The following is an 11,888-nucleotide window of genomic DNA, read 5'->3' as shown; positions in this document are numbered from 1 at the left end:
CTGCAAACTAAACTCTCTATCAAAACCTTGGCTTGTTTAAAATGTGGCTATAAACGACACCAGAGGGAAACAGGAAACAACCCCATTAATTTATCTGGCTCTTAACCAGAGTTTAAGGATCATGCAACAATTGGGATTGGCTGAAGCCATAACTATATATATTTTCATTCAAAATGTATAAAATAAGCATGTCTTTTTCCCCCTATGATCAGCAGATGAGCATGCCGGGATTAAAACTATATTTGAGCGCATGGATTATCAATTCAATTCTTTTGAGTGCATTTACAAAAATAAATCGGCCAACAGCATTTTGAGTAGACATCATCAGGAGATCATCTTCTTGGCAAGCATAAGATTGCGTTCATCATGGTCATGTTTTGGCTAGTATACGAAGGGAAATAGCAATTTAACTGAGATTAGATTAATGTGAGTGGTAGCGGTTTGTGATCACTGAGGTAGGGCTAAAATGTGGAGCAATGCTATTATCGCAGATATTACAGCTTGTCCACAAAACGTCCTGTTTGAATTATTTTTCATGGAAAACATTAGAAAAATATGGTGTAAGATCTGACAGCTGCAGAGATCAAATGAAAGAGGACCTGAAATCTTATGTCAAAATGGTACAAGAGATGACAGACTCATTTCAATCAGTCATTTCAATGCCAAATATTACTTGACACTATGATTCTCATGTCTGCCACACTGTAAATGACCTGTTTATAATGTTTTAATGTTGTTGATTTTGTGTGATTTTAATGTAAGATGATGACATACAGTAGAACCGAGCCCTTAAAGAGAATAAGAGAACAGTAGATGTTAGTGCTGATCCTGTCTTTTTCTGCAGAGGCAGCACACAACAGCCAGGCCTTACCCAAGGGGCTGATAACACACCACTGAAGTGCTGAAGCAAGCGCTCAACATGTTAGAAACAATGTCAGTGACAGAAGCTTATAAACCGGCTTCTCCTTATGGACATCTCTGCAATAGCACAGGTTAATTGTGTGACAAGTCACGGCCCAGATGAGCAAAATTAGATGTACAAACAACACTTTGAGACAGGGACCAATTATGTCTAAAAATTATGAACAACAGTCTCCAATAATTTTTTTCTTTTAAATTATAACAAAAAACCTGTCTGATGTTGATTGTGCGTATGCATGCTTTTTGTTTTTTCACTTGGGACTCAAGAAGTTTACTTTTTGCTGTGAGGTGCAGAGACATACTGTAGCTTACTTGACAACATAAGAGCAGGTTTGCACTGCACTTAAAAAAAATAAAGCAACAACATACACAAACTGTGTCCTTAACTATTCCACATTGCAGCTGTTACCAGTAGATTAGAGACTGAACCAGGAATACAAGGCAGAACATGAATGGAAATACAGACTAAGTGAGCACATTGCAAAAATAAGGAATTACGCCTTTCTTGTAATAATTTACTAAATATCTCCTTTCATTTCATATCAATTTAGAGAAAATGCAAAGAAAAAAATCTTCCAAACTCCAAACTCCTACCAGAAATTACACAAGGATGAAAATGAAGAACAATTCTAAAACATTACGATTCAAGATAGCTCTCAGATGTGCACCTTGTATATATATGTATATATATATATATATATATATATATATGAATAATATTGCTTTTACAATGGAAAATGTGGAATATTTATATAGAAAATATCCAAAAACAATATAAACAATTTTACATTTTTTCTCTTTTTTATGAAACCACATATTTACCCACAAGCTACTAAGCTAGACCCTCCCCAAACCTTTTGGCACAATAATCATATTCATAATATTATTATAATGTTGAATTACAAGACATTTGAATAGGAATGGTCACTCACACATCCAGAGTAGTAACACAGTTTCTGTAGTCATAACACATATCGGTACAGTATGTTATAACAGTTTAAAAACATCTCTTTTTTTCTTTTTCACCTTTGTTGATATGTAAATAAATGTACTTCAATCTCAAACAAAACAGAACTGTCTTTGCATGCCCTTATTATTTACAGAATCATTGTGTCTGAGTTTGTTCTTGCTGGCTACTTTAGAACAGAAAAACTACATTTAAAAGGAGAACTCAGAACTCATGGTCCGCATCTGCATCAGTCAGCTCTTACAGCAGACATATGCATATGCTATGGAAATTATAGAGCTCATAATGGATGATAATACACAGTAAATATTTTGAAGCACTGATTGTTGTGGTGACACCAACAGTCCAATCATCTTTAAGTCAGATAAACCAAGCCACGTCCTTGCTGCAGATAGCATTCCTCCTCTACAATCACAGTCTTGTGACTTAAGATTTTTTGTTTTGTCCTTATGTTGCTGAGTGTTTTCCTTTGAGGAGGGAGCGGACACAAAGCCAAGCTAAATTTCTCCAAAGCATCTTAAAGAATGCATCCGTCAGCACATATTCAATCACAGTGCTTCTCTGAATACGCTCTAATTGTTTTAGGTATTGGAAGGTAAGCACAATACTGAGTTTAAAGGCATACACTGTTAAATACTTAAGAGTGTATGCCATATACTTAACATAGTTACTTATGTTAACTTCCAACACATATTCCAGTCAAGGAAGTATGACATTTGAGATTAATCTCGTGAGGCCAGACCATACTTTAACGCTATAGACTGACATTTTTGACAACTCACTGAGTTAGTTTCTTGCTGAGAGTTAGAGGAGAAGATCAATACCACTCTCATGTCTGTCCATTCAATATGAAGTGACAGCCAGCAGCCAGTTGAGAGGCAGAAACAGCTAACCTGACTCTGTCCAAAGCAGTGGTGGATCTAGAAATCTTTTGCATGGGGGGGCAAAGGGGCAGCAAAAGGTTTTGGTAGGGTTGCATACGATGGTAGTATACATGAGTCCTTATAGACAGTAAAAATACAATTCTACTTTCATGGAACAAAAGATCCTAAAATATATTTCTAACAATATATTTATTCCTATATAATTAAACACTTCTCAGATATTATTAATCTTAGACAAAAGGAACAAAACCAGTGGGGGATGATCTGGGGTGGGGGCACATCTGGGGGGCAAACCCTACAGTTGGGGGGAGCAGCTGCCCCCTTCACCCCCCCTGTAGAGCCTCCCCTGGTACAAAGGTAACAAAATGTACCAATAAGCACCACTAAATCTAACTAATTAGCCCAGTACAATGTTTGTTTAATCAGTGCAAAAACCAAAGGGCCTTTGTTTTGGTCATGACTTTATCTGCTTTCATCACCATGATGTTGAGAAGAGACTTCATTCACCTGAGGGCTATAAGAGCGGTTTTGATCTTATAATGTTACTCTCAAAAAGAAAGCACAAAATTCCCAAAATGTAGACTCTGAGGTCTGGATAGGTTTTATGTTACGGCAGCACTTAATCTTGTGATGGACCAGTCTGAACTCCATATTATAAAATTCACCTAGTGCTCAATATTAGTTTATAAACCTCTTTTGCTGTTCGGCCCTTCTTTGGAAAGAGTGGAGAACTTTAAAATGTTCATACTGTCAGTGCAACAGATCATCCAATCAGTCCGTGTCCACTAACATGAGGGATGACTGTGATTCCAATTAATCTCGCACTGTTATGGTAAAACACTGACACTCGTGTCCTGCTGACACATTGTATGGAGGAAATGTCATGACTGGGATCCAGCTAAGCCTTACGTAATGCTCTGTTAAATGTCACACGACAATAATAAGCTTTGAAGTCAGAGTTCTGCCAATTATCCACCTAAAAAGATTTAATCATTAAGATGTTTGTGGTAAAAATAAGGTCTTGTCTTGTCAGTCCCTCCTCTCCCTTGTTCTTCACAGTCAGAGAGGTACAAAAAGTTTGGTCCCATCTGCTTCAAGAATCATGTAGAAAATATACATTCAAACTTCTGAAGAAAACAATAGAAAAAATGGAAATACTAAAAGAAAGTTCATTTTTTATAAAAAAAAAAAAAAACAACTGAGGAAAGGAGAGCTATGCAGATGGAGCAGATTGGAGAAATTAGTGACTAAAAAGATACTTTTTGAGAAAGTTCTTCAGATTAACATACTGCCTGGTATGTCAACACAATGCACTTTTGTCAGAAGCATGTTGGATTTCATCATCAAATAAAAATCCATAACCTCTCATATATTTACAGTGGTTTTCCCTTACATTGTATTTCTTTATATATGTGTATGATTATGTGTATATATATATTTATATTTATATATATATATATATATGTATATATATATATTTATATGTATGTGTGTGCCCTTAATAGCCTCTGTTTAGTCCATACAATTAATGAGACAACTTGCCTTCTGTTGTCTCCTTAACTAACATACAGCAAAAACACACTCATGTTCACACACACTCACACAAACATACAATCTCTAATTAGTTGATAGCCATATTACCTTAAGGCCACTATCCAAAATGAAATGATGGTGTAGCTGTAGACCTTCGATTTCCAATTTTACACTCAGTAAAACACTGGTAAGTGGCCATTTGTTGTGGTTTTTCAAACCTCACTTGTGAGAAACAAGTGGAACAAAATGCAATGTGGGCAAGCTTCCCATATTTGCATCCCACAGCAAACATGTAAACACAAACACAGCTTGGTGTCACCGAACAGCCCTCCATGACTCATTTACATCACGTAGGGACGAATGGATATCATCATCTATCCATCCATGTTTCTCATTGTGACCTGTGTTGATTTTGAGTGCTTCTCTTCACTCCTGCATTTTCTTTACTAGTCTTCTCTGCCTCACAGTGAGGATGAACTCTGGCTGTAGTTTCTGAGTGTCAGTCTGCTGTACCTGGGTGAAGGGGGAGATGGAGGGGGATGGGAGGGGACTGGGGGGAGACACAGACCTGTTTCTGAGATAGGGGAGCCACTGCTGGATGCCAGAGAGTCGCGGAAGGGTGACGGAGGAGTCAAAGCAATAAGCTCGTCTTCTAACTCTGCCCTCCTTGGTGGGGAGTCAGTGAGGCAGGTGACCAGGCCTCCTTGTATTGGAGAGAGAGAGGGGGAGGCCTGGTGTTGGGGAGGTGGCAGGGGGTAAGGTGAATGAGGGATAGGATGAGCGAGACAGCCACCCCGGCCCCCTAAGCCAGACTCGGCATGTGGCAGGGGCTGGACATCAGCGTAGGTGGTGAGGGTCGGGGGCATCTGGAGGTCACGGGTTAACAGATATGGGTCAGTGGGGTGAGTAGAAGGAGGTGTGTGTTTGTGTGTGTGTGAGTGCGATGGAGATGATGAGAGCATCATGCTGTTGAGCTCTGTGATGTTGGCGGTGAAGCGGTTTACCACAGAGCTGATCTGATCCATCAGAGAACTCTGGGCCTCTCCTGGATGATCATCCACGACAACCAAGCGACCATCACTCCCAGTGACGACAGAGCCGCTGCTGGCAGGACCACAACTGCTGCCACTGCCTCCACTGCAAATGCTGCTCGGGTACTTTGGAATGTTGGTCATCTGAGGATCCTCCCCGATACCTGCGCCTAGTCTCTGGCTGACTGTGCTGATCGGCGAAGGCGTCTGCGTCCGGTATGTGATCGAGTAGCGTTCCTCTGCTTCAGATAGCTCATACAAGGTCTTATCGGTGCCAGAGTCAGGATGTGTAGGAAGGGAGGACATGGAGGGGAGGGAGGGCAGAGGGACATGTGGGGGCAGGTCACTCCCTCCGCAGTAGCGCTCCTCAGAGGTTTTGGAGAAGGGCTTGATGACGGCAGTCTGATTGTTCTCCTTCTTCTTGATGTGAAAGGATAGCCGCTGCCACAGGTGGTTGCCACGTGAACTGCTGCGCTCTGTCTGTGCCCAAGATACTGATTTACCATTGGAGCTGGGGAACAGCAAGGAAGTGGGAGGGAAGTCAGAAAAGCTAGAGGGTCTTTTAGTGATTGAAAGTAGATTTACCACAATCACTTAATTAGTAGGTTATTACTTTTTTTGTGTCTTATTGATGTGGATAAACTAATTTTATTTTAATCTGGTTACTAGGTTGTGTTTATCTTTTTGTTTAGGTCCAGACTCATGTTTGAGCTGAATATTACATCTTGACTTCTCCCGACTAGCAGACAATTAAATGTGGGCATTATAAAAATTCTGGAAATTGTTTGCACTTTCTTTCAAATAAAAAGTACAGGAGATTTTGTCTGCAGTCCTAATTCCTGATCATCATTTCAAATGTACATGAAACATTTTATACTACAGTGAGTGTTACTGCAACTAGGAATATTGTAGTAGTTAGTAAAATAATACTTTAATAACTGATGTAAATTTATTGTCTACTGATATGTAGTATTGTTTGATTATTCATTAAACAAATTTTCTTACTTATTAAAAAATGCAAAGAAGTACATTTTCCAGAGCAAATCTAATAATAGTAGTAGTTATAGCATTATGAGCAAAGGCACTGCAACCAAACCACACATGGCAACAACATTACAGAAACTGTGCCCACTCTATGTAAGTCCCAATGTATTATTGAAAATAACTATATCTCATTTATTAGATACAAACAAGCCTTGTTTCCACAGAAAATCGTTTGACTTGACATACTAATTTGATTACAATTAAGTTTCTGTTCTATTTTTCCCCGAAGTATGTCATTTTTCTTTGTGAGGCTCTTTCTTCCTCTCTCTGTTTCACTTTCTACCCTATAATTTTTTCCAATTTTCCTACTTCACATCAGTCATGGCTCTCTGTCCCCTGCCCCCTCCCCTCTTTCGTCCTCTCATCCTTTTGTCAGGTTAATTAGTGTGATTAATCTATACTGGAACTCCTGATAAAAACTCACCACCAAAGCTAGTTGCAAAAAGAATTCAAGTAACCTGGATACACACGCACTCAAAGACTCTGTGATACTCACACCAAGACTGTATGCACAAATAACACGTCCAGACACACACACATACAGTGGGTACGGAAAGTATTCAGACCCCTTTAAATTTTTCACTATTTGTGTCATTGCAGCCATTTACCAAAATCAAAAAAGTTCATTTTATTTCTCATTAATGTACACTCAGCACCCCATCTTGACAGAAAAAAACTGAAATGTAGAAATTTTTGCAAATTTATTTAAAAAGAAAAACTGAAATATCACATGGTCATAAGTATTCAGACCCTTTGCAGTGACACTCATATTTAACTCACATGCTGTCCATTTCTTCTGATCCTCCTTGAGATGGTTCTGCTCCTTCATTGGAATCCAGCTGTGTTTAATTAAACTGATTGGACTTGATTAGGAAAGGCACACACCTGTCTATATAAGACCTTACAGCTCACAGTGCATGTCAGAGCAAATGAGAATCATGAGGTCGAAGGAAAACTGTCCAAGGAGCTCAGAGACAGAATTGTGGTAAGGCACAGATCTGGCCAAGGTTACAAAAGAATTTCTGCAGCACTCAAGGTTCCTAAGAGCACAGTGGCCTCCATAATCCTCAAATGGAAAAAGTTTGGGACGACCAGAACTCTTCCTAGACCTGGCCGTCCAGCCAAACTGAGCAATCGTGGGAGAAGAGCCTTGGTGAGAGAGGTAAAGAAGAACCCAAAGATCACTGTGGCTGAGCTCCAGAGATGCAATAGGGAGAAGGGAGAAAGTTCCACAGAGTCAACTATCACTGCAGCCCTCCACCCTTCGGGGCTTTATGGCAGAGTGGCCCGACGGAAGCCTCTCCTCAGTGGAAGACACATGAAAGCCTGCATAGAGATTGCCAAAAAACACATAAAGGACTCCTAGAATATGAGAAATAAGATTCTCTGGTCTGATGAGACCAAGATTGAACTTTTTGGTGTTAATTCTAAGCGGTATGTGTGGAGAAAACCATGCACTGCTCATCACCTGCCCAATACAATCCCTACAGTGAAACATGGTGGTGGGAGCATCATGTTGTGGGGGTGTTTTTCAGCTGCAGGGACAGGACGACTGGTTGCAATTGAAGGAAAGATGAATGCGGCCAAGTACAGAGATATCCTGGAAGAAAACCTCTTCCAGAGTGCTCAGGACCTCAGACTGGGCCGAAGGTTCACCTTTCAACAGGACAATGACCCTAAGCACACAGCTAAAATAACAAAGGAGTGGCTTCGGAACAACTCTGTGACCGTTCTTGACTGGCCCAGCCAGAGCCCTGACCTAAACCCAATTGAGCATCTCTGGAGAGACCTAAAAATGGCTGTCCACCAACGTTCACCATCCAGCCTGACAGAACTGGAGAGGATCTGCAAGGAAGAATGGCAGAGGATCCCCAAATCCAGGTGTGAAAAACTTGTTGCATCATTCCCAAGAAGACTCATGGCTGTACTAGCTCAAAAGGGTGCTTCTACTCAATACTGAGCACAGGGTCTGAATACTTATGACCATGTGATATTTCAGTTTTTCTTTTTTAATAAATTTGCAAAAATTTCTACATTTCTGTTTTTTTCTGTCAAGATGGGGTGCTGAGTGTACATTAATGAGAAATAAAATGAACTTTTTTGATTTTGGCAAATGGCTGCAATGACACAAAGAGTGAAAAATTTAAAGGGGTCTGAATACTTTCCGTACCCACTGTATATCCATATGCTGGTCATGCTGACTGCACCTACACACATAACACTGTGATCTGCTCATTTAATCCCATATGAAAAGTCTATTAGAGAAGGCTCTGGAGCAAGGTAGGACCAAGCCTGACCTGATACTAGCAGAGACACATGTTGCAAATACTAAAAGAGTGTTTGAGCTTATCATACATGTATCATATGCAGTTTTAGGGATGATTTTAATGTTTGGTAAAGGTAAATGAAGAACTTTTCAGTATTTCAAACATCAGGCAAATATCTCTTTTAAATATTTCTTTTTTCCCCCCAGGTCTGTTGGTTTCATGTCTGTCTGTGTCTGTTCAGACTAGACAATGACAGAATCTCAAAGGTAACAGCTTCCAGCCCAGCACTGAGGAGACAGACAGCCCCGCCAATTACCACCACCCAGAGAGGAAGATAGGACCATAAGAGATGGAGAGGGGAATAAAAGGACTGAAGATGGAAACACTCCTGACATTTCTTATAAGAGTGTGATTGAAATCTTGCTTGCTGAGCAGGCTGAGTTGTAGTAACCTGCTGACAAACGAAAATGTGTTCCTGTCTTTTGTCTCCCTTTTCAGTGTGGGCAAGTGGCTGTACGTCATTCCCTTTGTGTCCTTTGATCGGTTCCTTGTCAGTGCAGATGACTTGTGGATGGCCTTAAGCTTGGTGTGAAAGCTATTATAGCTCTTTTTTACACAATTCCTTTAGCCTTTTCCTCTCTTTTCTATCAATTCTGCTCTTGATTTCTTTGTCCATTCCATCATCCACATTTTTCTTTTCCTATTTAGATTTCTAGTTCCAATTTTCTCCTTACCCTCATTTCATCTGTTCATTCATCTCTCTCTCTCCTTCTTTACCATGTCTCCATTAGGCAATTGCATTCAGTTCACTTTAGGGTCAGAAGAGCAGCCAGGAAAACTCAGGGGGGGTTCGGAGAATCAATCTCTCAGAGAGCTTGAACACACACATGCACCATAAATAGTCTCCGAGTAGGGCCATTACAGAAATGGGGCCTTGTACTGTAACTGAAGAGTAACCCAGCATTAACCTGGCCAACAAGCCTCTAGTGTATACACAGACACACACACACACACACACACACACACACACGTATGTACCTGAGTGTCTCTCCAGTAGAGCCCCTGCGTTTCCAAAGGTTAACCAGACTAGAAGAACGGCTGGCAGCTGAGGACGATTTGCCATCACCCACGTGCATGCGCACCACTGTGCTAGTGGTAAAGGCACTGCGCACGTTGCGCTCCGGTTTGGCTAAAATGATGTACACCTGACATATAATGGAACACAAAATGTGTTATTTATAGTCTTTTCAGAGTGATGAATGCTTTTATCATCAATGAAAAAGTCCAATATATAAACAATTCTCTAAGCAGCAGTTAATTGTCTTTATTCAACATTTTTTCTGCTGGTCTTCAAGCATAAACTTTCTCCTAAGTGAGAGAAACAATGATTCATTATAATATTTTTTTTTTCCACTTCAACACAGACATTTGGTGACAATTTAGTTCTAAATTTCCACTTATTTATTCAAAAACTCCAATTACATTGTGTCTACTAGGAGTTCTGCCTCTGCATAACCACTCTAATGACATGTTTTACTGTCAGGTTCCTGGAGCCTGCCTGTGACCCTGGTTAAGGGTTAACCTCAGGCGGGCTAGTAGTTACCACTTTAATGTGAGGGCTGAACTGGACTCCTGTACTGGAGTGGCAGGGTAACAAAAGATAAACACATTGTTCCTAGTTACTGTATAGGAAGTACTGTATATATTGTAGCTAAAGTTGAATATTCCTGACATATGAACAAAAGCACAACTCTTTAATCTGCAACGTCAGTGGTTTTCTATATTACACCACTATTGGACAATTCATGGAAAACCTGATAAGCAATCAGAATAGAAGTATTTTCCAGAGGCTTAATGTGGCCTCTGTTCAGGGAGATTATTGTTCAGGGAGACTGAGAGGTGTGTGGAAATCTACAGATCAAAGCAGGTAAGTGAACAGGTAAGAAGTAGAAGCTGTGGATTTTAGCTTCAGCCTTACCTTGGGTACAAACATGCAGCACAGAGCCACAGTGGCACTGAGGCTGACGCTGAAGCACATGGTGATAATTTTGTAGTTGGAACCAAAGTAGATGGGTACAAAGGCCAGCCAGATAATACAGGTGGTGTACATAGTAAAGGCTATGTATTTAGCCTCGTTGAAATTAGCTGGGACGTTGCGGGTCTTGGAGAGAGCAAGAGAGAGACAATGAACAAAAAAAGAAAAGAGTGCATTTCGTTATTGTTGCTCAGTCATTCTGCGTGTTCTACCTTAAATTAAGAAAGTAAACAAAAAGACAGTGTTAGCGTTTGATTACGTGTCCACAGAACAAAAATAGACACTGCTACACACTGCTAACCCTTAGCATTACAGCTGTAATGTTGATGTTAAAACTATCCAATTTGTGAATTAGATGAAATGTGGGGTCATAACACTACACTACCAGAGTTAGATTTGTGTTTTCTGCTCCTGTATTCATAAACACATTTAATTTATTGGCCTGGAGTGCAGCGCATTTCAGTTTTTGCCTCCTTTTACCTTTCTGCTCTCACACTCCACAGAAAATGGATTGCTTCAGGCCACTGATAATCAAATACTGACTTTATAATGTGTTTGATGTAATGGAATTTTATTTACTGCTGTTAAAAGCAGCAAACACAAACAATAGCTCAATCTTTGGTTTGCATATTGTTTCAGGGTGAGACCAGCTGATGTAATAAGACGTGTACTGTACATACTAACAACAGTATGTATGCTTTTGAACTTGCTTCAACTACGTGTCCTTGAAGGTTTGGGTTTAAAACACCCATTAACTTTCAAGTCATATATATCTTCAGAAACTTCAGTTTTGTCATTTAAATCTGGTTCAAAGCTGCAATGTACAAATACTTCAGCTGGTACTGTACCTTGAAGGCATAGAATGTGCAGCTGAGGATGAGCAGGCCATTATATCCCAGGGGAGCAACCACGCCTAGGTTAGTGGTGTTACAAATGAGGTTAACCTGGCGGATGCTGGGGTAGTCATGGATCACCTGTACGACAGCACACACAGAAGGGAACATGGCATGAGTATGATACAAAGACTGACAAAACTATTGCTACAAGTGTCCTTTTGTTGCTTCTTCAATAAAACTGGCAATTGGGGCAGTACAAATGAACAAACTGACATTTTATGATGCTGGTTGACCCACTCAATGATCTACTACTGTATGTTCTGTAATAAAAAAATCGGTGATTAAAGACCAGATTATCCTTTTACCATAT

The 11,888-nt window shown here is 40.1% G+C and overlaps 1 protein-coding gene across 1 annotated transcript in view; it reads right to left on the bottom strand.

Annotated features, from left to right (window-relative positions):
- Window positions 1-4,766: 4,766 nt before the first annotated feature.
- Window positions 4,767-11,888, bottom strand: part of grm5b (glutamate receptor, metabotropic 5b) — a 45,280-nt gene continuing 38,158 nt past the window's right edge. Inside the window, exons 14-17 of the mRNA XM_026328649.1 lie at window positions 11,531-11,656; window positions 10,626-10,808; window positions 9,686-9,852; window positions 4,767-5,847 (exon numbers count right to left, since the gene is read on the bottom strand). Coding sequence (XP_026184434.1) covers window positions 4,767-5,847; window positions 9,686-9,852; window positions 10,626-10,808; window positions 11,531-11,656 — 1,557 coding nt within the window. The remainder of the gene's footprint in view (window positions 5,848-9,685; window positions 9,853-10,625; window positions 10,809-11,530; window positions 11,657-11,888) is intronic.

This window comes from Mastacembelus armatus, chromosome 13, assembly GCF_900324485.2.
Source record: "Mastacembelus armatus chromosome 13, fMasArm1.2, whole genome shotgun sequence".
NCBI classification, from domain to species: domain Eukaryota; kingdom Metazoa; phylum Chordata; class Actinopteri; order Synbranchiformes; family Mastacembelidae; genus Mastacembelus; species Mastacembelus armatus.
This window is presented reverse-complemented; position numbering and strand designations above follow the sequence as displayed.